This window comes from Crotalus tigris, unplaced genomic scaffold, assembly GCF_016545835.1.
Source record: "Crotalus tigris isolate CLP2741 ecotype Arizona unplaced genomic scaffold, ASM1654583v1 scf7180000019012.113530, whole genome shotgun sequence".
Classification (NCBI taxonomy): domain Eukaryota; kingdom Metazoa; phylum Chordata; class Lepidosauria; order Squamata; family Viperidae; genus Crotalus; species Crotalus tigris.
In genome coordinates this window covers 13,410-38,687 of record NW_024097326.1, presented here as the reverse complement: position 1 = coordinate 38,687, position 25,278 = coordinate 13,410, and the positions used below count along the sequence as shown (strand labels likewise).

General features: G+C 51.3%; 1 protein-coding gene across 1 annotated transcript; it reads left to right on the top strand.

The window, feature by feature from the left end:
• Positions 1 to 6,660: 6,660 nt before the first annotated feature.
• On the top strand, positions 6,661 to 24,692 carry LOC120314857 (KN motif and ankyrin repeat domain-containing protein 2-like). The gene is made up of 11 exons (XM_039358368.1): positions 6,661 to 6,889; positions 12,277 to 12,365; positions 13,305 to 15,128; positions 17,849 to 17,951; positions 18,754 to 19,023; positions 20,074 to 20,164; positions 20,500 to 20,719; positions 21,720 to 21,862; positions 22,013 to 22,213; positions 22,960 to 23,051; positions 24,211 to 24,692. The coding sequence occupies exons 1-11, from the start codon at positions 6,690 to 6,692 to the stop codon at positions 24,221 to 24,223; spliced, it is 3,246 nt and encodes a 1,081-aa protein (XP_039214302.1). The 5' UTR covers positions 6,661 to 6,689; the 3' UTR covers positions 24,224 to 24,692.
• Positions 24,693 to 25,278: the final 586 nt, after the last annotated feature.

Below are 25,278 nucleotides of genomic sequence, written 5' to 3'. Positions count from 1 at the left end.
AAATTTTGATCACGTGACCATCGTTAAGTGTGAAAAACAGGTGTACGTTCCTTTTTTCAATGCCGTCCTAACTTTGAACGGTCACTAAGTGAACTGTGGTGAGGCGGCCACTACCTCCAGTTGGATAAGAGGGGCAGGGGCCTAGCAGATAGGGTCAAAGAAGGATCAAAAAGTCAAAATGGTGGCCAGCTGGGCGCAATAAACTCTGCCCGTTTCTGCTGTGTAGGCAAAGCTCCCATCACAGGTCGGCCGTGACTTTTTGGACTTTTGACAAAGCTTCGGTCTCTGTTCCTTCTGTGAATCTAACTCCCCCCATCCCAGATTCCATCTGGTTTACACACTCACACTCAGCCCTGTGTTTCTGGGCATCACGCATGTTGACACGTGCCCAGACGTTTGATTTGCGCCATGTTTGGTCCCCAGCTGAAAAGAGCCGGTTGACCCTGCCCTCTTTTGCCAGCTCGGACTCTTCCACTTCCTCCTTTCGGTGACCTCTGCCCGGCTACTTCGTCTTGCCCCCCCCCGCCCTCCCATCCTGGAACTGGCAGGACATCCGTGAGGCTCTCAGCCCCCCCTACAGAATTCCCAGCCAGGATTGCTCGGCCAGCCTGATTCCTGGAGAGTGCCAGCCGTGCCAGGGTGAAGACGAAGGAAGGCTTGTGTGGAACAGGATGTGCCCTCTCCCCCCCCCCCCCGTTGCCAGGCCTGCCCACAGCTGCCCCTTCACTCCGAGCTGCACACGGGGGGAGGGGGGGTGATAGGAGAAGTCAGGAGCATCTGCTCTTCCCCTGGGCGTGAGTGTGTTAAGCTGACCCCTTGACCGTTACAAGTTGCCGAGATGTTCCTTTTCAAAATTGTTTATTATTATTTAAGATGATCCAAGGCCTGGAGACTAAAACATACGAAGGACTTGGGTTTGGCTGGTCTAAAGAACAGAAGAAATAGGGGAGACACGATAGCAGCGTTCCAGTATTTGAGGGGCTGCCACAAAGAAGAAGAGGGGGTCACGTTATTCTCCAAAGCACCAGAGGGCAGGATGAGAAACAGCGGTTGGAAACTGACCAAAGAGAGAAGCAACCTGGCATTAAGGAGAAACTTCCTGACAGGGAGGACAATCGACCAGTGGAACAGCTTGCCACCAGAAGTTGTGGGCGCTCCATCACTGGAGATTTATTTTTTTTTTAGCTTGTGGACAATCAAAGTTTAATTAGAACACTACATTCAATATTCCTACTCTTAGTTTCTGGGTTTTAATAATTTTATAAAATATGAAAATGAATGGGGATAAACCTTTGTGTTTTTGTTTTGCTTTTTCAAAACAATTTTTATTAGTTTTCCATTTTACACCAACACAACTTAAGAACCCGTGTGGGTTTTTTAAAAAAAAAAAACAATAACATAGTAAATATATACCCAGTATTTCTTTAAAATTTCCCTTTCTATCTATATAAAATATTAATACACTTTCAAATAAATTCATTCATTACGATATCTAACCATCAACTGCATTAACCAATAAAAAAAATTTAATCTATAAAAACCTATATTTCTTCACACATTTAAACTTAAGCTTAATAAACTCCATTTATTTAAAAACATTACACTGGAGATTTTTAAGGAGAGGCTGGACAATCACTTGTCTGAACTGGTATAGGTTCTGCCTGAGCAGGGGGCTGGATTAGAAGACCTCCAAGGTCCCTTCCAGCTTCTATTCTATTCTATTGTATTCTATTCTATTGTATTCTATTCTATTCTATTCTGTAATTCTATTCTATTCTATTCCGTAATTCTATTGTATTCTATTCTATTCTGTAATTCTATTCTATTCTGTTCTATTCTATTCTATTCTATTCTATTCCATAATTCTATTCTTTTCTATTCTATTCTATTCTGTAATTCTATTCTATTCTTTTCTATTCTATTCTGTAATTCTATTCTTTTCTATTCTATTCTGTAATTCTATTCTATTCTTTTCTATTCTATTCTGTAATTCTATTCTTTTCTATTCTATTCTGTAATTCTATTCTATTCTATTCTATTCTATTCTGTAATTCTATTCTATTCTATTCTGTTCTATTCTATTCTATTCTATTCTATTCCGTAATTCTATTCTTTTCTATTCTATTCTATTCCGTAATTCTATTCTTTTCTATTCTATTCTATTCCGTAATTCTATTCTATTCCGTAATTCTATTCTATTCTATTCTATTCTATTCTATTCTATTCTATTCTATTCTTTTCTATTCTATTCTGTAATTCTATTCTATTCTATTCTATTCCGTAATTCTATTCTTTTCTATTCTATTCTATTCCGTAATTCTATTCTATTCTATTCTATTCTATTCTATTCTATTCTATTCTATTCTATTCTGTAATTCTATTCTATTCTATTCTGTAATTCTATTCTATTCTATTCTATTCTATTCTATTCTATTCTGTAATTCTATTCTATTCTATTCTATTCTACTCTACTCTACTCTAAAGGTTTTCTGCAGTCTGTGTGTTTTTCCTCTGGGGTAGGGATCTGACTCTTCCCTTCCGTTCGTTCTCCTGCTGCTTTCCAGGAAACGTTCCATCCGTCCTTGGCTTGTGGTGGAGCAGGACAATGGAGGTCTCCCAGGGGAGGAGGCAGGCGGCCCTTCTGTCCTCTTCCTTTCCTTCAGGAAACTGGGGGCTGAATCCAAGGGAGGGGGGGCTTCCCACCACTGACCCTCTTCCTGCAACAGGATGCGCTGATTGTCTTAGAGGTGGGTGGCCAGCCCTAGATCCCAGCTGGAGATCCCCTTTTGGTTGCAGGCATGTTGCCCCCCCAAGGTGCAAAAAAAAACCCCTCTAGTAGTTAAAGCAGGAAACCGCAAGACCTTGCCATGGCTAAGAGCAGGAAAATTTAATTAGAGCGGTAATAATCCTTCCCGTGATCTTGATTCTATCCCTCTGTTCGTGCAACTTAAGATTGTATTGGCTTTTTCCCCTAGAACAGTGTTTCCCAAACTTGACCATTTTATTGGCTTTTTCCCCTAGAACAGTGTTTCTCAACCTTGACCATTTTAAGGCATGTGGACTTCAACTCCCAGAATTCCACAGCCAGCAATGCTGGCTGTTGAATTCTGGGAGTTGAAGTCCACATGCCTTAAAATGGTCAAGTTTGGGAAACACTGCGAACTAAGGAGAAATTTCCTGTTAGAACAGTGAACCAGAGGGACAGAAGTTGCCTTCAAAAGTTGTGGGTGCTCCATCACTGGAAAGACTGGACAGCCATTTGTCCAGAATGGCATAGGACAGCCAACTGCTTGAGCAGGGGGTTGGACTAGAAGAGCAAATCAACCAATCAACAAAGAGGATCAGGGGACTGGAAGCCAAAGCATATAAGGAACAGTTGCTGGAATTGGGTGTGTCTACTTTAATGAAGAGAAGGACGAGGGGGGACAGGATAGCAGTCTTCCAATATCTCAGGGGCTGCCCCAAAGAAGAGGGAGTCAAGCTATTTTCCAAAGCGCCTGAAGGCAGGACAAGAAGCAACGGATGGAAACTGATCAAGGAGAGAAGCAACCTAGAACTAAGGAGAAACTTCCTGACAGTTAGAACAATTAACCAGTGGAACCACCTGCCTCCAGAAGCGGTGAATGCTCCAACCCTGGAAGTTTTTAAGAAGAGACTGGACAGCCATTTGTCCGAAATGGTATAGGGCAGGGGTAGGCAACCTTGGCTCTTTTATGACTGGTGGACTTCAGCTCCCAGAATTCCTGAGCCAGTCATGCTGAGGGGAAAGGGAGAGGTTTCCAAGCTGAGCTATGCTGGCTCAGGAATTCTGGGAGTTGAAGTCCCCAAGTCATGAAGGGGCCAAAGTTCTCCCATGTTGGCTCAGGAATTCTGGAAGTTGAAGTCCCCGAGTCATGAGGGGGCCATAGTTCCCCCATGCTGACTCAGGAATTCTGGGAGTTGAAGTCCAGGAGTCATGAGATGGCCATAGTTCCCCCATGCTGACTCAGGAATTCTGGGAGTTGAAGTCTACCAGTCATGAAGGGGCCATAGTTCCCCCATGCTGGCTCAGGAATTCTGGGAGTTGAAGTCCTCGAGTCATGAAGGGGCCATAGTTCCCCCATGCTGGGTCAGGAATTCTGGGAGTTGAAGTCCGCAAGTCATAAAAGAGCCAAGGTTTCTTGCCTGAGCAGAGGGTTGGACTAGATGACCTCCAAGGTCCCTTCCAACTCTTGTTATTCTGCTATCTGGCTTCAGTTTGCATTCTGGCTGGCTCAGAAGCTGAATCAGGGCACCCACAAGGACTGGGGGTGCAGAGGTGGGGGGGGACTGGCTTCTCTCCATAATCCCCTTCCCTGCTTGATCCCATTTCCCTCCGTTGGGAATTTTCCCACCCTTCCGAATGGAGAGCCGTAGCCAGGCCAGGGTTTACCCAGGTCAAACTTGCTCGGGCCACGCAGAGGGCAGCCTCCCCAGGCACACCCTGCGGTCACTTCCTGCAGCTTTTCGCTGGTTTCCTGAGGTTCTCACGGGTCTGCTTGTTGCAATCATGCAAAGATGGCTTGAGCTTAAGGCAATGTTGGGTTCCTGCCACTGTGAAGTGGAGCAGGCTGGGTTTTCAAACCATAGTGCAATCTTGGCCACTTTTAAGACTTCTGGACCAACTCCCAGAATTCCCCAGCCAGCGATCTTGGCGCCTTTAAAACTTGTGGAATTCAACTCCCAGAATTCCTCAATCAGCAATCTTAGCCACTGTGAGACTTGTGGACTTCAACTCCCAGAGTTCCCCAGCCAGCGTTCTTGGCGCCTTTAAAACTTCTGGACTTCAACTCCCAGAATTCCCCAGCCAGCAATCTTGGCCACTTTAAGACTTGTGGAATTCAACTCCCAGAATTCCTCAATCAGCAATCTTAGCCACTGTGAGACTTGTGGACTTCAACTCCCAGAATTCCCCAATCAGCAATTTTGGCAACTGTGAGACTTGTAGACTTCAGCTCCCAGAATTCCCCAGCCAGCCATGCTGGCTGGGGAATTCTGGGAGCTGAAGTCCACAAGTCTTAAAGTGACCAAGTTTGAAGACCTCTGTTATAGTGAATCTGGAATAGCTTCTTTCTTTCTTTCTTTCTTTCTTTTTAGACATAAAAATCATCCTTTTTCTCCATTTCTTACTTGAAATATTTAGCCTTTTGTTTACTGGCTTTGAACAGCTGTTAGCCCTCCAAGTGGCCTCAGGGATCTCAGAGAGAGTGCTAATGAGCAGATGACTGCAAGGGAGAGAGAGAAAGCCTTCCATTCTCCACCATTCAGTCAGAACCGAGGAAGCTTCTGGGACGAGAAGCGACACGTCTTCAAGGAAAAACAAAGGAAGCCCAGTTGCCTTTTGAGAAAGCCCCCTTTGGGGCAACCGTGAGCTGGATGGCTGAGAGTCTGCCTGGACACCTTCTTGGGTCACTCTGAACAATCTCTCCAACCAGCCCGAGATCTCAGTCGGAGAGCACCCCCAAAATTCAGAAGCACCCTCTATTTAGCCAGATTCAAGAGGTTTCTCAGCAGGCAGGTTTCCATTTTGCAGATCTAGTGTTTTCTGCCTGGGGGATTCTGGGAGTTGAAGTCCACAAGCCTTAAAGTGGCCAAGAACTCCGGCTTGGGAATTCAGGGAGTTGAAGTCCAGAAGTCTTAAAAGTTGCCAAGATTGCTGATTGAGGAATTCTGGGAGTTGAAGTCCAGAAGTCTTAAAGTGGCCAAGAACGCTAGCTGGGGAATTCTGGGAGTTGAAGTCCACAAGTCTCACAGTGGCCAAGATTGCTGATTGAGGAATTCTGGGAGTTGAGGTCCAGAAGTCTTAAAGGCGCCAAGATCGCTGGCTGGGGAATTCTGGGAGTTGAAGTCCACAAGTCTTAAAGTGGCCAAGAACGCTAGCTGGGGAATTCTGGGAGATTCTGGGAGTTGAAGTCCAGAAGTCTTAAAGTGGCCAAGAACGCTAGCTGGGGAATTCTGGGAGCTGAAGTCCACAAGTCTCACAGTGGCCAAGATTGCTGATTGAAGAATTCTGGGAGTTGAAGTCCAGAAGTCTTAAAAGTTGCCAAGATTGCTGATTGAGGAATTCTGGGAGTTGAAGTCCAGAAGTCTTAAAGTGGCCAAGAACGCTAGCTGGGGAATTCTGGGAGTTGAAGTCCACAAGTCTCACAGTGGCCAAGATTGCTGATTGAAGAATTCTGGGAGTTGAAGTCCAGAAGTCTTAAAGGCGCCAAGATCGCTGTCTGGGGAATTCTGGGAGTTGAAGTCCACAAGCCTTAAAGTGGCCAAGTTTGGAGAACAAGCAACGTCTAACCAAAACGTTCCTCCCCCACTGGACCCGTCAGCTCTTCTCCAAACCGGAAAGCTGCTGGTGCCCCCCCCCCGCACACACACACACACACCCCTAAACGGAGAAACGATCAGCCGACTCGGGCATCCAGGTTCGGCCGGTGGGACTCCAGGGCCACGACCCCCGCCCCGCGTGTCTCTTGCCTACTAAGCCCACCCAAAGACCCACGGGAGGGGGGGGACACGCCGGAATAGTCAGGGGTGGGGGGGCATCGAGTGACCGGGAAGAGAAGCGCCGGGCTGCTCCCCCCCCACCTCCCCGGCGGGCTCCAGCAGGGGCGGCGGGGAGGGGGCAAAGGCGGACCCCTCCCCGATTCGAGGGCCCCTCCCCCGCCGAGCTCCAGATGGGGGTCAGGAAGCGGCGCGGATCCGCTTGGAAAGCGCTTTTGAGCGCATCCGCCCGCCTGACTCACGCCGCGGCCCCCGCCAGCCGGGAAGGGGCGCGCCCGCCGCCTTCCCTCCCTCCCTCCTTCCCTGCCCGTCGCTGGACCTGCTCGCTGGGCGCCGGCCGGAGCGGAGCCCAGCGCCGGAGCGGAGAGCGCAGGCAAGTCGGGCGGGGGGCGGACGAGCAGGGCTGGGTGGGTGGCTGGGTGGGTGGGCAGGGCTCCGGCGCAGCCCGATTGCCGCTTGCCTCCCCCCCACCACCACCACCTCCCTGCTCGGCCGGAGGAAGAACTCTGCACGTGCTCGCGGGAATGGGGAAGCGGCGCTGGGGAGCCTGCGAGGAATGCTGGGGTGGGGTGGGGTGGGGTGGGGGATAGGAAGGAAAGAGACCCTCTTTGCCCGAGTCTCCCCCCCCCCCAGGATAGCTGGAGAGGCTATTCCCTTGTCTGGACGGAGTGAAAGGACAAGTCAAGTTGCTAGTCCTCTGGACACCTGCCGGCACCGGGGAAAGCGGGGGGGGGTGTCCTGGTGGGGGACTCTCGGAGAAGCCTAGTTGTTCGCGAGTAGCTACTGCTCAATTCTGCGGCTGGCGTTTTTGGGGGGGCGGCGGCGGGGGGGGAGACTTGGCAGCCAGCCAAGACCTTTGGGCAGCCCGCACCCCCCTCTCCCGCCCGCGCCTGGGTTCACCTGCCAGCCGGACAGCCGCGGGCCTGAGCAGCTTGACAGAACCAAACCAGGACCCCCCCCCCAAAAAAGTTTCCCTTGACGGGACGGGTGAAGGGGGTGTCCTTTTGTGCCCCCCCCCTCTTGGAGGGGACTTTTCCCACCCTCTGGCCTTTTGGCTGGCTGCATCGGGCTCGCTCGGACTGATCGCCCCCGGAGCCTGGCGGGGTCTCCTCCTCCGTTGTCTACGCGCGGATTGTCTGACTCACACCTGCGGACTGGCCCAAATTTGGAAGCGCTTTCCTGCGTCCCGCCGTGGAGCGGAGGAGGAGGACCGCGAAGTTTCGCGCTGCACGTGTGTGCCTTGCCTCGGTGTGGTGTGTGTGTGTGTGTGTGCGTGTTGCGTGTGTCGCTTTTCCAGCAATTGGCATTTCCTTCGCCGCTTCCTGCCTCAAGGCAGAAGGGCGCGCCGGGCACCCCTGCCGGACGGGGCTGTTGGTCAGCTCTGCAGCGGCCCCTCCCCGCAGCAGCTGCGCGTCAAGCAGCCCTGTCCCCCCCCTCCAGCTGTTTCACCCGGCAGGGACCCTCTTGCACATCTGCAGCTGCCTTCCGCTCTCACGAGCACCGCAGCAGCAACTAACTATATATACATTTTATAGATATAAAAATAGTATTTAAATCAGGAAGACTATATACAGTATACATGATTTATTTATATCTGTGTGTGTGTGTGTGTGTGTCCAACCTTTTTGGCAACTTTTAAGACTTGTGGACCAACTCACAGAATTCTCCAGCCAGCATGCTGGCTGGGGGATTCTGGGAATTCAAGTCCACAAGTCTTAAAAGTTCCCAAGGTTGGAGACACACACAGACACACACACACACATCCTGATTTATATCGTTCCATCTTTTTAAGAGTGTAAGCTGCGCAGAATTACCCCATGGTAAGATGGGCAACCAATACATTTTAAAAATAAATATGAATAAATATCAAACTTGGACAAGCCATCCGATGGAGGGGGTCCCGCTGAATCCTTGTGGCCCAAGGTCCTTGCTTAGGTTGTTAAAAACTATGTTGGCCACTTCCCCTCTCTCACCTTTCAAGGGATGGAGTCCTTTATCCTTTCCTGCTGAGAAACTGTAGATGGGAAGGGTCCTTGAGGCCATCCAGTCCAACCCCCTGCTCAGTGGGAGCATCCTAATCCAAGTCCATTGACAGATGGTTGTCCAGCCTCCCTTTGACGCAGCAGGGCTCCGAGAGAGGTTCTCAAGAAGAGACTGGACAGCCACTGTCTTGGGCTAGATGACCTCCAGGGTCCCTTCCAGCTCTGTTATTCTCTTATTTGTCTGAACAGGCTTGAGAAGAAGGGGGCTGGACTAGATGACCTCCAGGATCCATTCCAGCTCTGTTATTCTCTTATTTGTCTGAACGGGCTTGAGAAGAAGGGGGCTGGACTAGACAACCTCCAGGGTCCCTTCCAACTCTGTTATTCTCTTATTTGTCTGAACGGGCTTGAGAAGAAGGGGGCTGGGCTAGATGACCTCCAGGGTCCCTTCCAGCTCTGTTATTCTCTTATTTGTCTGAACTGGCTTGAGAAGAAGGGGGCTGGACTAGATGACCTCCAGGGTCCCTTCCAGCTCTGTTATTCTCTTATTTGTCTTAACTGGCTTGAGAAGAATGGGGCTGGACTAGATGACCTCCAGGATCCCTTCCAGCTCTGTTATTCTCTTATGTGTCTGAACGGGCTTGAGAAGAAGGGGGCTGGACTAGATGACCTCCAGGATCCCTTCCAGCTCTGTTATTCTCTGATTTGTCTGAACGGGCTTGAGAAGAAGGGGGCTGGACTAGATGACCTCCAGGATCCCTTCCAGCTCTGTTATTCTCTGATTTGTCTGAACAGGCTTGAGAAGAAGGGGGCTGGACTAGATGACCTCCAGGATCCTGTCCAGCTCTGTTATTCTCTGATTTGTCTGAACGGGCTTGAGAAGAAGGGGGCTGGACTAGATGACCTCCAGGGTCCCTTCCAGCTCTGTTATTCTCTTATTTGTCTGAACGGGCTTGAGAAGAAGGGGGCTGGGCTAGATGACCTCCAGGGTCCCTTCCAGCTCTGTTATTCTCTTATGTGTCTGAACGGGCTTGAGAAGAAGGGGGCTGGACTAGATGACCTCCTGGATCCCTTCCAGCTCTGTTATTCTCTTATGTGTCTGAACGGGCTTGAGAAGAAGGGGGATGGACTAGATGACCTCCAGGGTCCCTTCCAGCTCTGTTATTCTCTGATTTGTCTGAACGGGCTTGAGAAGAAGGGGGCTGGACTAGATGACCTCCAGGGTCCCTTCCAGCTCTGTTATTCTCTTATGTGTCTGAACGGGCTTGAGAAGAAGGGGGCTGGACTAGATGACCTCCAGGATCCCTTCCAGCTCTGCTATTCTGTTACTCTTGCCCTTGGAAGGATCTTTCTAACATTCAACACCCAACGTACTGAGATTTAAACCCAGGATTCCTCGAACCAGGTCTTGCCTTGGTTCTGCGTGAAACTGCTCTGGGTGTCTGAAAAGGACCACCAGCCCCTCCCCCCCTTCTTGGGCTGCTCCTCCCCATTCTGACCCCATTACGTCCCACTCCTCTCAATCGCCCCGGTGGTCTTCCTTGGGACAGCCTCTTCCCCCCCCCCTCGGTCTGGACCTCCTTCCTGTGTGGGGCTGAGAACGGGATCCGGCCTCAAATTCCTGGGTGGGACCCGATCAACATAACGGAGGGAGATTTGGGAGGCGATCCTTCCAGGGATCCGTCTGCAAGCCGGCCTGGCCTCCTCCGCAGACTCGGCGGTGCTGGTGACCCACGTTCAGCTGCTGCTCAGCCGCAGTTGCCCCTTTTCGGTTCTCTGACACGGATCCCAAAAGTCAGTGCCGGCAATCCTGCAAGCCTTAAACCCCCCCCCCCCGTCACTCAGCCCATTCATTCATTGACTGTCCGCCTCTTTTCTAAGCAACTCTTGAGTTCCTTACAGCATCAAAAGCGTAGAAGATAAATATTTCCAAAAAAATAAAAATGGAATTTTTTTACATCTTTTGCATGCCTTGTGAGCATAAGACATTTTTTGTTTTAAAAAAAGGGTGCAGTTTCCGCTGCATAGCGAGGGAAGGAAAGGAAAGGAGAAAGGAAGGAAGGAAGGAAGGAAGGGAGAGAGACAGAGGGAGGGAGGGAGGGAGGGAGGGAGGGAAAGAAAGAAAGAAAGAAAGAAAGAAAGAAAGAAAGAAAGAAAGAGAAAGAAAGAAAAGAGAGGAAGGAAGGAAGGAAGGAAGGAAGGAAGGAAGGAAGGAAGGAAGGAAGGAAGGAAGGAAGGAAGGAAGGAGGAAGGAAAGGAAGGAAGAGAGAGAGAAAGAAAGAAAAAGAAAGAAAGAAAGAAAGAGAGAAAGAAAAGAGGAAGGAAGGAAGGAAAGGAAAGGAGAGAGAGAAAGAAAGAAAGAAAGAAAGAAAGAAAGAAAGAAAGAAAGAAAAAGAAAGAAAGAAAGAAAGAAGGAAGGAAGGAAGGAAAAGGAAGGAAAGGAAGGAAGGAAGGAAGGAAGAGAAAGGAAGGAAGGAAGGGAGAAAGGAAAGGAAGGAAGAGAGAAAGAAAAAGAAAGAAAGAAAGAAAGAAAGAAAGAGAGGGAAGGAAGGAAGGAAGGAAAGAAGAAAGAAAGGAAAGGAAAGGAAAGAAGGAAGGAAAGAAAGAAAAAAGAGGGAAAGGAAAGTAGGGAGTGATGAAGGAAGGAAGGAAGGAAGGAAGGAAGGAAGGAAGGAGGAAGGAAGGAAAGGAAGGAAGAGAGAGAGAAAGAAAGAAGAAGAAAGAAAGAAAGAAAGAAAGAAAGAGAGAAAGAAAAGAGGAAGGAAGGAAGGAAAGGAAGGAAGAGAGAGAGAAAGAAAGAAAAAGAAAGAAAGAAAGAAAGAAAGAAAGAAAGAAAGAGAGGGAAGGAAGGAAGGAAGGAAAGAAAAGAAAAAGGAAAGGAAGGAAGGAAGGAAGGAAGAGAAAGGAAGGAAGGAAGGGAGAAAGGAAAGGAAGGAAGAGAGAAAGAAAAAGAAAGAAAGAAAGAAAGAAAGAAAGAAAGAAAGAAAGAAAGAAAGAAAGAGGGAAGGAAGGAAGGAAGGAAAGAAGAAAGAAAGGAAAGGAAAGGAAAGAAGGAAGGAAAGAAAGAAAAAAGAGGGAAAGGAAAGTAGGGAGTGATGAAGGAAGGAAGGAAGGAAGGAAGGAAGGAAGGAAGGAGGAAGGAAGGAAAGGAAGGAAGAGAGAGAAAGAAAAAGAAAGAAAGAAAGAAAGAAAGAAAGAAAGAGAGAAAGAAAAGAGGAAGGAAGGAAGGAAAGGAAGGAGAGAGAGAGAAAGAAAGAAAGAAAGAAAGAAAGAAAGAAAGAAAGAAAGAAAGAGAGGGAAGGAAGGAAGGAAGGAAAGAAAAGAAAAAGGAAAGGAAGGAAGGAAGGAAGGAAGAGAAAGGAAGGAAGGAAGGGAGAAAGGAAAGGAAGGAAGAGAGAAAGAAAAAGAAAGAAAGAAAGAAAGAAAGAAAGAAAGAAAGAAAGAAAGAAAGAAAGAGGGAAGGAAGGAAGGAAGGAAAGAAGAAAGAAAGGAAAGGAAAGGAAAGAAGGAAGGAAAGAAAGAAAAAAGAGGGAAAGGAAAGTAGGGAGTGATGAAGGAAGGAAGGAAGGAAGGAAGGAAGGAAGGAAGGAAGGAAGGAAGGAAGGAAGGAAGGAAGGAAGGAAGGAAGGAAGGAAGGAAGCCCCTGAATTTCTCCAGCTCTGGGATAACATTAGGGGGAGACTAGCTAGGCATTTGCTTCGTTAGAAAGCAAAGCTGCAGGGGGGGGGACTTTGGTGGGCAGGGAAGTCTTCTCAACTCTCTCCTTCTCCTTCTCCAGGTTGACGTCACCCCTGGGGACAGCTGGGCTTTGGGGGACCCCGGAAGCAGGAATGGCCCGGGTGCCACACCTTGACCACGGCTCTACAGGTAACAAGGATCTGTGCCTGGTGAAAACGGAGGTTTCAGAAATGAAAAATTAACTGCAGCTCCAAAAACTCAGAAATCTGGCAATAATGGAGCGGAGCCGTCCTTGGAAGGGCCTGTCCTGCAAAAGGGGGGGGGGGCTTTGCCAGCCACTCTGCCAGCGAGGTGGGCAGGTGGGCAGCAGCCGAGGGCCGTGCCCTACTCACTTCGGAGAGTAAGGCGCTCTGTGCTCGTCTTGTGCAGAGGCTTCTGGGGAGGAGAGCAAGGGCGGGGCCAGTGGCCAGAGTCTCGGGAGCAAGGGGGGGGTGTGGGGGGTCAGGGGGCAGTTCCAGCTGGGGGGACAGGATCTCCAGTCCAACACAACACCCCTTGAACTGAAGTACCGGTTCCTTCCTTCCTTCCTTCCTTCCTTCCTTCCTTCCTTCCTTCCTTCCATAACAGAATGAAAGGTACCCTGGAGGTCATCTAGTCCAACCCCTTGCTCAAGCAGGAGACCCTATACCGTTTCAGACAAATGGGTGTCTCTTTTTGAAGGAGGTGAAGGTCATTTCCAGTATCTCAGGGGCTGCCCCAAAGAAGAGGGAGTCAAGCTCTTCTCCAAAGCGCCTGAAGGCAGGACAGGAAGCAACGGGTGGAAACTCATCAAGGAGAGAAGCAACCTAGAACTAAGGAGAAACTTCCTGACAGTGAGAACAATTAACCGGTGGAACTCCTTGCCTCCAGAAGCGGTGGATGCTCCAACACTGGAAGTTTTTAAGAAGAGACTGGACAGCCATTTGTCCGAAATGGGTCTAGGGTTTCCTGCCTGAGCAGGAGGTTGTACCAGATGACCTCCAAGGTCCCTTCCAACTTTATTATTATTATTATAAGGGGTCTTCCCCCCCCCAAGACACGATACACAGTTACCCCCAAGCATTCATGTTGTCCCCGCTTGGTTTCCAGGACTGGCTCGCCCTGTCTTGTACCCGGATCAGGATCAGGGCGGGGAGAAGATGCCTTATTCGGTGGAAACCCCCTACGGCTTCCTGCTGGATCTAGACTTCCTCAAGTACGTGGACGACATCGAGAGAGGCCAGACCCTCCGGAAGTTGCCCCTGCATCGCAAAGCTAAGGGGTCCAAGCCAGCCCAGAGCTCCCCCCGCAGCCAAATGGGGGGCTGGGCCTCCACCGAGTCTCTCTCGTCCGCGACCAGTGAGGACGGCAGACCCGCCTTCTCCTCACGGCCCCGAACGGCTTCCTACGACACCAAGGACCTCACAGGCAAAAACGGCTCCTTTCCGACGTCTCCTGCTCCCACAGCCCAGCTTCTCCCCCCGGCTTCTCCCGATTCAGTGGGGAGAGGAGGCAGACGGGTCGAAACGACCTTGCTGGAGACCAGCAGGAGACTGGAGGAGGCACAGCTGAGTTTGCTGACTGGTGGGGGAGGCGCACCGTTCAAGAGGACAACCGGCCCTTCCAGAGAGAGCATGTGTCCCCCCAATTCTGCTTCCTTTCTGTCCGGGGACAGCCAGGCTGAGCCCGTGAAGACAAGCCCCCCTAATTCGGGAAGGAGCACTCCGGTTCCGGCAGTGAGCCCCGCACACCTCCATCACGTCCGGGAGCAGATGGCCGCGGCTCTCAAACAGCTGAAGGAGCTGGAGGAGCAGGTGAAGGTGATCCCCTTTCTGGAGGAGCAGATCTGCCAGCTGAAGCAGGAGAAGGAGCAGCTGGTGGCTGGCTTGGGGGAGAAGGTGGAGGTTGAAGCTGGCCAGCCAGGGGTCTTCTGCTTCCCCCCAAGACAAGCCCTCAAAGATGGGGCTGCCTGTCTGGACACAGGAGGGCCCCAGGCTATCCAGGAGGTGCAGACTGAGAGCGAGGTGACCAAAGGAAGATCAAGTAAGATCGCAGAGCTGAAAAAACTGACCGAGCGGCTGACCGGTCCAGAGAGGGCTGGGAAGAGCAGAGGAGGGGCCCGGCCGCCAAGAGCAGAGCAGCCCGGCCAGAGGTCCATCGGAGTTGGGGAGGAGGTGGATATGAGTGAACTCGTTTGCTACTACCAGAGTCAAAGACCGTGCCGGGAAGTGGCCGTTGGGTGCGAGACTGAGACCCGCGACGCAGAGGTGTGGGTGATGGAGTCCTTCCTTGGGGTGTCGTCGGCCACAGAGGAGGAGATGCAGCTGGTGCAGCACAGGGTCCAGCACCAGCAGGCCGTGATTGCCATGCTGGAGGGACACCTGAAGGAGGCCACCGAGGAACTGGAGGAGCTGCGGGTGGAGGTGTGCTCCCGCAGGCCAGACAACCTGGTCAGCCAAGCGACCTTGGTGTATCCAGAGACAGCCGATGTTTGCGTGGAGGCCGTGCCACCCACCCGGTGCCAGGCTGTGGGCAGCCACGTGGAAACGGCGGAGGTCAGCGTCCAGAGCTTTCTGCAAGTGTCCCATGTAGGAGTCGGTTGCAACTTGCAAGGCGAATCAAGTGCGGAAGCAAAGCCCACCCAGGACTCACAACAGAAAACGCCACTGACTTCACCGGGGACGGAGCACACAGGCCAAAATGGCCACCTCGAGTGCACAGCAGCAATGCCAGGGAGCCTTCCCTGTGGCACAGCTGGGGAGGGGTCCAGATCAGAAGACGCCAGGCCTCCCACAGGCAGCAAGGAAGGGACGCTGGTCCAGCTGGCACTGCAGACCACAGAGGGAGAAGCGGATGCTGGCCCACCTTTGCCCCTGAGGGTGGGCAGCCAGGACAGCCAGGAGCCAAACGGGGCAGAGGGGGTCTCAGGGGCTGGTGAGTGCCACTGTCACGTGCAGCACACAAGGCTGGGCTACTCCAGGGTGGCTGCCAAGCTGAGAACCCCACCCCTGTCCTTCGTCAGTTGAGGGTTTCTTAAGATGCACGTTCACGACGTAGCTACAAATCTGTCTTGCAGCCTCTGAAAATGTAGGGAAGAAGCTTTCCTCCCCACAGAGACCCCAAACCACAAATACACATACGCACACACACACACACACAAACACACATCAGGCTCAGGAGAAGGGCCAGATTACTCATTGTAGGCATCTCTTCCCTGTGGGCCAGAGCTTCTGGCATTATACAAACGGCGCCTGGTCTGCCTTGGACACTCGATGCTTTAGGATAGTGTTTCCCAAACTTGACAATTTTAAGGCGGGACTAGAAGTTGCTGGCTGTGGAATTCTGGGAGTTGAAGTCCTCATGCCTTAAAATTGTCAAGTTTGGGAAACACTGCTTTAGGACAGTGCTGTTCAGCAATTTGGCACTACGCAGCTTGCTCCAGGAGAGCATACGGGGAGCGGGGAGGACAAGAACATTTGTGTGTGTGTGTGTGTGTGTGTGTGTGTGTGTGTGTGTGTGTGGTGGGGCTTCTGGGACCAGGCCTGGGGGGGGGAGTTCTCAATCTGGCCCTATCCTCAACCCCTGAAGCCTGGAGTCTCGGTGGGAGCTGCAGGACGAGCTGATCCGAATAACCATCTGAGGCCAACCTTGCAGGGGTCCCCGTTGTCCTTGGAAGGACCACTTTGGGTGGGCCCCACGCGGCCCCAATTGCACAACACCCCAGAGCTGAAAGGGGCCGATTGGGCCTGGAAGCGCAGAGTCCCACGGCACCATTTTGAACCTCGTTAAAAGGGGGCCCATCGGTGCCTTGTGCAAAGGCAGTCACTGGGTGTGGGTGTTTGATGAGGGGGGAGGACGAGCGCCCCTCCTTGAAAAGAGAGTTCCAGGATGGCTGAAGCACTGCAAGGGTCTCTCCCAGCTTTGGATCAAAGGTGGGTCCCTGGGGGTCTCTCGTCTCCAAGAATCCCACCCTTCCCCACCCCGGTCTTTACCGCTTCCAGAAGAAACTTGTGGGGTGGGGGGCATAGTTGGAATGGCGTCTTCCCTGGGGGAGAGGGGCCCAAACACCACATCTGTCTGCCCTCAGTTTCCTGGGCATGTTTGGGATAGTAGTTCTGGTGCTGGCCTAGAACCCAGGAGGCAGCGAGTTCTAGTCCCGCCTTAGGCATGAAAGCCACAGATGGGGTGACTTTGGCCCAGTCACTCTCTCTCTCAGCCTAACCTACCTCTCAGGGTGGTTTATTTATTTATGAGACTTATATACCGCTTTAAGTGCAAGCACTCTCTAAGCGGTGTACACTAGTAAGCAATGTATATATATATATATTTACATTGCCCCCAACAATCTGGGTCCTCATTTTACCTACCCCGGAAGGAGGGAAGGCTGAGTCAACCTTGGTTGTGGGGAAAAGAGGAGACGGGAGCATCTTGTGCCATCGGAAGTTACCGTCTGTGAAGTACGGGTTATGATGAAGTAGCACCATTACTGAACACAATGACCTACAAGCCGGTCATTTGGGGTGCCCGGAAACCTGCTCACACTTGTGACCAATTGCAGCACCTCTGCGGTCACAGGACTGCCATTTGCACCCTTGTCCGCTGCCTTCCCCCCAAGAAAAGTCACCCCAAGTTGCTGGAGTAAACCCATCCCCAGTCTTTCTTTGCTTGTACGTGCCCTCCTTCCCTCCCCCCCTTTGATCGCACACCCCACACCTCCCTGTGCACATACACACACACACACATGCACCTTCCACCCTATCTCTGCCTCCCTGTAGTCCAGTGGTTCTCCACCTGTGGGTCGGGACCCCATTTGGGGTCGAACGATCATTTCACGGGGGTCGCCAAACAACGCAGTCCGCCATTTTTTCCCCCTTTTCCTTAGCTGTGCTACTCCCTTTTATTCTATTGGCTTTTGAAAGCCAATAGAATCAGACTCTCTTGAATAGAGTCTCATTCGATTGGCTTTCCAAAGCCAATAGGAATGGTCCAGGCTGTCTCTGCCCTGCTGAGCCCGCCAAAAGTCCCAGTCTGCAAACGATGCTGCGCCAGTTGAGTAGGCTTACGACCGGTTGAGTAGTCCTCGACTTACGACCGGTTGGGGGTCGCGGCATTAAAAAGCTTGAGAACCACTGCTGTAGTCACATGCATGCATCCCATGTCTTCACTCCCCAGCCTTTCTGACCCCTCCCCTGATTTAGAGGTGGCCTCCCCCACTGCCCTCTGGCACCCCAACCTGGGACTTCCTCGGCTGCCCACTTAGGGAGCCCCTGCATCTTGGTTTATGACAGTGTTTCTCAACCTTGACCATTTTAAGGCATGTGGACTTCAACTCCCAGAATTCCACAGCCAGCAATGCTGGCTGTGGAATTCTGGGAGTTGAAGTCCACATGCCTTAAAATGGTCAAGTTTGGGAAACACTGGTTTATGACAACAACCGGGAACTGCCAGGATTGCTGTCATTAGCAATGCAGCCCCCTGCTTTACGACTGCTTAACGATGGCAACCCCAGCCCCAACGGCAGTCGTAGTAATTCGAGGACTATGTGTAAAGGCAGGGTATGCATCTCGGAATAACAAAATAACCATCATCACCATCGTGAGGGTCCTCTCCTCCCCTCCTTCCCCCCTCCTCCGCCCCCCCCCTTTCCTCTGCAGGTGCCCTGAAGTCAATAATGAAGCGGCTGGACAGCCCGGCCAAGGCAGAGCCGAGGGGCAGCGGGAAGAAGACCCTCCAGTTTGTGGGCCTCCTGAATGGCGAGTACGAAACCGTTCCTCTCCTTTGAGCGGGAGAAAAAACCGAGGGGTGGGCCGACTGTGGGGCCCCCCCCTGCACCATTGGGGGAGGGGGAAGAGGATGTGGCCGATGGTCTGTCTGCTCAGTTTTGCTCCCAAATCCTTGGAAACGCCAATTCATCCATTCTACCTCCTTATTTATTTATTTATTTATTTATTTATGAGATTTATATACCGCTTTAAGTGCAAGCACTCTCTAAGCGGTGTACACCAGTAAGCAATGTATATATATATTTACATGGACCCCAACACTCTGGGTCCTCATTTTTACCTACCCCGGAAGGAGGGAAGGCTGAGTCAACCCTGAGCCGGTGAGATTTGAACCGCTGACCTGTTGAACACAGTCAGCTAAAGTGGCCTGCAGTACTTGCACTCTAACTGCTGCGCCACCTCGGCTCCTTGCGATCGAGCCTCCATGACAGAGGCAGTCTACCCCCAAACGCCGGAACCCTGATCTGGAATACACAGCTGGGCCCTTCCTAGGGGAGTGGGGAGCACCCGAGGGGTGGGACTGAATAGAACCAGGCTTAGGAAGAGACCTCCACCCACAGCAGGTCCCGGGGAAACTAAATGGAGCCTCCTTGTTCAGGAGCAGCCACCTCTGTGAGAGGATTAGCATCTTGCTTTGGCCTCTTTGCCCTGCTTGTGGGGTTCTGGATGGGATTGTGGGGGGGGGAGGACAAGATGTGAGCCAGGGATCACATGGGGGGGGGCGTGGCGGGTAGCCAAGGGTCCTGGCCTTCCTCTGACGCCCTCTCTCGTGGCAGGTATGAGAGCACCTCTAGCGAGGAGGAGGAAGAGGAGGAGGAGGAGGATGGGTCCCCGGGAGAGGAATCTCTCCACGGCTCCTTCAGCGAGACCATCGGCAACCCCGGTGACTTGGGGGGCGATGTTGCTGCCAGCCCAGATGTCAGCGACAGCGAGGAAGAGGAGGGGAGCCCGGTCTCAGAGGCAGCTGCGCCTGGCCAGCCACGGCTGGACTCTGACCCGGAAGACGCTGCCGGACAGGCAGAAGCCACTCCCAAGGTCAAAGAGAGGTAAGACCATTTCCCAAGGTGAAGGACCCCAGACCCGTTTCCGGACCTTTCTTGCTGGGAATGGTCTGGATTCTCCCACCACCACCCCCCCACTGCACCCCTAGGCTCTGAAGAGGGAGGGGCGGCTACGGTCCTCCCCCTTCCCCAAATTATAGACCTGCCCTTCTTCCAGTCTCAGTTCCTCCAGTCTGTAAAATGGGCGCATCCCATTGCAGAGGATGCTGGTGAGGCAGGAATCATAGTAGAAGCCCCAAAGAACACACATCCTTCCCACAACCAGCTGATTAGGGAATTCTGGGAGTTGAACTCCACCCGTCTTAAAGGAGCCAAAATTTAGAAATTTTGGGCTGGATGATACAAAAGTCATTTCCAGCCCATTGAGAGTCTGAAGGCCTGTCGGAAAAAAGCTGTCCTGTTCTGGATCGTCAGTCATCTGAACTAAAATCTGGAAAAAAAATGTTAAAAATCTAAAATAATCTAAAGTAAAATTTAGGGGAAAATGTTAAAATCTAAAATGACCTGAACTAAAATCTGGGAAAAAAAATGTTAAAAATCTAAAATAATCTAAACTAAAATCTGGAAAAAATTGTTTAACATCTAAAATGACCTGAACTAAAATTTGGAAAAAATGTTTAAAATACTCTGAACTAAAATCTGAAAAAAAAATGTTAAAATTTAAAATGACCTGAACTAAAATCTGGAGAAGCTTTAAAATCTAAAATAACTTCAGCTAAAATCAGAAAAAAAACTTTAAAATTTAACTTTAACTTTAAGCATCGCTCAAAAGCAGAAGAAGGGAGCCCTGGCTTTGGGGAGATCAGAGAAGTGGGGGAGGGCTCCTCTGTTTCCACCCCCCACCCCCAAAAGCAAGAGGCACAGGTTACGTTTCGGGGGGGGGGTTGCAGAACCATTAAGCTGGAAATGGACAGTCCTGGTTTTGCAAATCCATCTTGAGGTGCCGGTCAGTTTTCTTGGCACCATGCTGGCTGTGTCGTGTCCCCCAAAGAGCCGCTCGGCTGGCTGACCCCCCCCCCTTGGCTTCTCTGGCAGGTTTGAGCTGAGCCCGTGGATACGAGAGGCCTGCCTAGTGGTGTGGACCCATCTGGGCCAGGGCCGAGGGGCCCCAAAGAGCAAAGAGCTGGTGAGTAGCCACAGGAGCCGGACCTTGGCTTTGGGGGAGGCGGAAGAGCTGGCAAAGAGTGGGACTTAACTCCGTGTCTGGCAGAAGCTGCACACCACATCCCAAATTAATTCAATCTGCTTTCCCACTTTTGGGGGGGACAGTTCGTGCTGGCCACCCCGGGGCTGATTTGCCCCCAAACTGGCCCACACGGGCTGGCAGTAGTCTTCTGACCCACGAGGTTCCCTCCCCGTCTGTGGGCGCAAAGGGAGCCCCAGAAGCTGAAACTTCCTGCGAGGTGGGGGGCTGGAGGCGAGGCGTGTCCGCCTTGACCTCTGCCCCGCTTGGTCCCCCAGCGGTCCAGCAGCAGCCTGGTCCTGCAGGAATGGTTCCGAGTGTCCAGCCAGAAGACCTCCCGGGCCAGCAAGGTGGGCAAGTACCTGCAGGCCTTTGCCGAGCTCTCCCCAGCGCTGCTGGCCCACGTCATCAACCTCTCCGACGGCAACGGGAACATGGCGCTGCATTACAGCGTCTCCCACTCGAACTTCGACATCGTCCGGCTCCTGCTTGACACAGGTGACCCCCCCGGGGTTTGGGGGGGGACTTAAATTGATTCAAGCCCTCGGGTACGCTTATGACCGCAGTGGGGACTGGAACTTCCATTGCTAAGTGAGGCGGTCGTTCAGCAAGTCACGCCCAATTTTTACGACCTTTTACGGTCAGGGTCATTGAGCAAAGCACAGTCAATAAGCAAATCTGGCTCTCTGCACCGATTCTGCACATCTGGACGGTCACAAACGGCGGTCGTGCGAACCTGGGATGCCGCAACCATCCTAAGCATGAGAACTACTTGCAAGTCCCTTTTTGCAGCGCTGTTGCGACTTTGAACAGTTGCAAGTATGGGTCCAGCCAGGAGAGGGGCTGTCTCAGTCTGGGGCTGCACAGGGGCTGGTATGGGGGGGGGCAGAAGTGTCACAACCGCCTTCCTCAAATCTGCCCTCTGTATGGGGCAGCTCAGAGGATGCAGCTCAGAACTGGAAGGGATCTTGGAGATCTTCTAGTCCCACCCACCCACCCCCCGTTCAAGCAGGAGACCCATTCCAGACAAATGACTGTCTAGCCTCTTAAAAGCCTCCATTAATGGAGCACCCACAACTTCTGGTGGCAAGCTGTTCCACTGGTTAATTGTCCTCACTGTCAGGAAGTTTCTCCTTAATTCCAGGTTGCTTCTCTCTTTGGTCAGTTTCCGACCGTTGCTTCTCCTACTGCCCTCTAATGCTTTGGAGAGTAGATTGACCCCCTCCTCTTCTTTGGGGCAGCCTCTCAAATACTGGAAGACTGCTAAAAGCTTCTCTAAAGGCCAGTGCACAGGATCAGCCCCACATGTCCAACTGGCCCCTAAACAGACCAGAATTGAAGCCTCATTCTCCCCCCACCCTCAAAAAAGCCCCTTTCCACCAGTCTCACCTTAACGACTTCCCAGTTAGTGGAAACCAGAAAGGCCGCTCAAAGTTGGTGGTGGGACCTTCTGACCCCTCATTTCCTCATCTCCAATTTCTGCCCCCCCCCAAATAAGGTGTCTGCAACATCAATCACCAGAATAAAGCAGGCTACACGGCCCTCATGCTGGCCGCGCTGGCCACCATGGAGCGACAGGACGACATGGCCGTGGTCCGACGACTGTTCGACCTGGGCAACGTCAACGCCAAGGCCAGCCAAGTAGGTATCTTGGGGGGGGGGACAAGAGGGCTCCCTTCTCCTGGGATGGACCCCAGGGGGTTCAACAGGAAGCGGGGGGCACCCTGGACATGCTCGGAAGCACTCTCTCCGAAAGCAAAGCCCTTGTCCGCGTTTCCACTGGGGTTGCAGGCCGGCCAGACGGCGTTGATGCTGGCAGTCAGCCACGGAAGGCTGGAGATGGTGGAGGCCCTGCTGGCGTGTGGGGCAGACGTCAACCTGCAGGATGAGGAGGGCTCCACCGCGCTCATGTGCGCCTGCGAGCACGGCCGGGCAGAAACTGTGCAGCTGCTTCTGGCGCAGCCAGCCTGTGACGCTTCCATCGCGGATCACGTGAGTTGCTGCCTCCTTGTCTCAAGCTGCTAGTCCTCAGTATTGCAATATCCTCACCCAAACCTAACAAACCCAATAAACTTTTGCTCTTTGTAGACACCAATTTGGAATCTATTTTTTTTTAAGCTTGCCTAACAAGCTGTGATGTCGACTTTACGGGCACAGTGGCTGCTTTATAACCGTCACAAAAATGGTCATAAAATTGAGTCTGTCACACAGGTGACATGCTTTACGGCCATCGCGGGCAGACTCCATTATGGTGGTAACTCAGGTTCTTCCTGAACAATTATATCAGGAACCCCTTCCACCCCGTTTCTGTCCTGCCTGCGGAAGAGATCTCTCCGCCATGATTTAATCCACTAACCCAGGGGTAGGCAACCTTGGCTCTTTTATCACTCAGGATTTCAATTCCCAGAATTCCTGAGTGAGCACGGCTGGTTCAGGAATTCTGGGAGTTGAAGTCCACGAGTCATAAAAGAACCAAGGTTGCCTACTCCTGCATCTCACAAGGCAAGAAGAAAATGAAAATTACCTCAAATGCCTGAAAGTCATTAAAAGTTCGGCCATTCCGCGGTTCGAAATTCAAATAATGAAACAGCAGAATCAGAAAAATTTAAAAACGTTCAGCATTTTCATAAAAATTGGTACCAGACTCCTGTTTTGGCTTTTTTTGTTTGTTTGTTTTGGAAAGACAGGACTGTCCCTTGTGGTCCACCACCTCTTCCTTTCTTAACGCTTTCTTACAGGACGGGAATGACGCTGTGGCCATCGCCTTGGAGGCCGGACACGACAACATTGCGGCTCTGATATCCGCACACCTCACACAGTCTGCAGAGAGGTGAGTGCATCCCCTTTGCATGGCTCCAGCCCCGCCCCCCAGCCAGCGAGCCTCAGTTTCTCTGGAACTAAGATTTGTCATCTGTTAGAATCTGGACTTTATTTTTTTCTTTAAAGACGTTTTGCTTCCTCCAAGAAGCTTCTTCAGCTTCTGAACGGTGGGAAATGGAAAGATTTATGCTCCTTGCAGACAGCTGGTCGTTTGCCTTCTCTCAGAGAGTCGTTGAGACCACTTGGAGATTTGTCTGTGTCCTCAGGGTCCAAGTGGCCTCAACAGCTCTCCAAAAGAAGGCAAACGGCCAGCTGTCTGCAAGGAGTATAAATCCTTCCCTTCCCCGCCATCCAGTCGGAGCTGAAGAAGCTTCTGGGATGAGGAGCGAAACATCTTCAAAGATAAAACAAGAAAGTCCAGTTGCCTCCTGAAAAAGCACCTTGGGTCATCTGCTAGAGGTTGATTTCAACCTGCGCAGGGAAATTGGCGCACAACAGACACAAGCAAGATGGCCGAGAGCAGGCCCAAAAAGCCGCTGTTTTAGAGAATGCCAGCTCCCGCCTGCTTCAGCCTCGGTTTACCTAATTCTGGGGTCCTCAACCTTGGCAACTTTAAGACTTGTGGACTTCAACTCAGGTTCAGGAGGTGCCATGAAAACAAGCTATAGAAGAGGGGGGGAGAGTTTGCAGCCTGTTCAGCAATTGCTGTCAACACTGCTAACATCGGATGTTCTTGCTTTGACAACATATGGAGATGCAGCCATTTTCCTTCTTATGTTTTACTTAGAATTAGATGATAGGGGAATTAGATGATGGGGGGGGGAGGAATGTGCATGGGAGTTTAGTCAGACATAACAATATTGTAACTAGTGTGAGAACCAAGGTTTTTAAAATAAGAGAGGGTAAGAAATGGCGGGCTGAAGAACTGGAGGGAAAGCCTGCATTTCAAACGAATTGGAGAATGTGATTTATGACTGTTAATTGGAGGAGGGAATTGTGGTTTGATACTTTGTGCTCAGGGGAGGGGAATTCAGATTTTGGCTTGGCCTACGTACGTGCCGATGCTATGCTACTCGAATAAAGATTCTTTAAGGTAAACAATGCCTCGAAGTTCTTTGAAGAGTTTCCTCTGTAGGAACCATGACAATTGCTTGCATCTCTGTTCATAGGCCGGGACCGTGACAGTATTCTTCTGTGACCCTAAGCCGCTTCGGCACTCGAACCGTCCCATCTGCAACAACCAAAGACGAAGCCCGCCATTCCCAGAAGACGCTTCCTTCACCATCATGAACCTCTCTGTTCACACGCTCCCCAGGCTGACGCTTGGGATCCCTTTGGGGTGAGGCTCACCCTGGGCCGGCTTCACTATTTGGGGCCACCTGGTCAAGCTTACAGGGTCCTCAGGAAGCCATCAGGGAAAAGCAATGACCTGTTTTATTGCGGCCTGCAAAATTCTTGCTCTGCACATGGAGAGGACAGCAGCGCTTGGGGGCAAAGGCCTCTTCCAAGTGGGGGGGGGGAGAGGGGGCATCTGCCAGGCAAACCTCCAACTGTAACCAAAACTGGTAACAGGGTGTAGCGCCCCATGAGGACTAGAAACTACCTATCCAAATTTTTATCTCACTAGAATAAAATTTTGTTAACACTTTTATTCCTGTCTCACACGATTCCTAGTTGGGGAATAAAACTTGGGAGGAAGCAGAGGATGTTGTGCTTTTCAGGCAATCCATCCTGGGACGTCTGGCATAAAATATTCACGTGGCCCTCTGGGTCTCGTTTTTAAAGATGGCTCCAGCCTCATTTGAGAGGATTAGCACCCAAAAGAAATAGGATTGAGACAGGTGGTGGTCGGGGCAATTTACAAATGAACTTGTTAACATTCAGCGAAAGACTACAAATAAAACTCCAGGTTCAGTCCGTTTGTGGGAATCTTAACTCTTTATTGAGTACACGGCATGGTGATGCTGAAGCAAAACTAACTCTGAGGTTCCCAGACACCCATTTCTCCAGCCAAATCCCCAACTTCTTGGTTATGGGAACCGTCTGCTTCTTCTCCACACCTGCTGCGGTGTCCTTGGAAAGGGTTCAGGCTCTCACAGACTTCATCGGAATCGGAGGGGTTTTGTTTATCCATCTAACCCATTCTAAATAGCAATACCTCTGTCCCCTTACTCTAATGGCAAGCTGAAAGGTAGAGGAAGAGGCACCTAGCTGCCAAAGTTTCATTCTTGATAGAA

Bases quoted from the DNA above. Each gene is read 5' to 3' on its own strand.
- LOC120314857 (XM_039358368.1), top strand. From the start codon at position 6,690: ATGGGGGTCAGGAAGCGGCGCGGATCCGCTTGGAAAGCGCTTTTGAGC. The intron at 6,890-12,276 runs GCAAGTCGGGCG...CTCCTTCTCCAG, and splicing joins CGCCGGAGCGGAGAGCGCAG to GTTGACGTCACCCCTGGGGA. The intron at 22,214-22,959 runs GTGAGTTGCTGC...GCTTTCTTACAG, and splicing joins ACGCTTCCATCGCGGATCAC to GACGGGAATGACGCTGTGGC.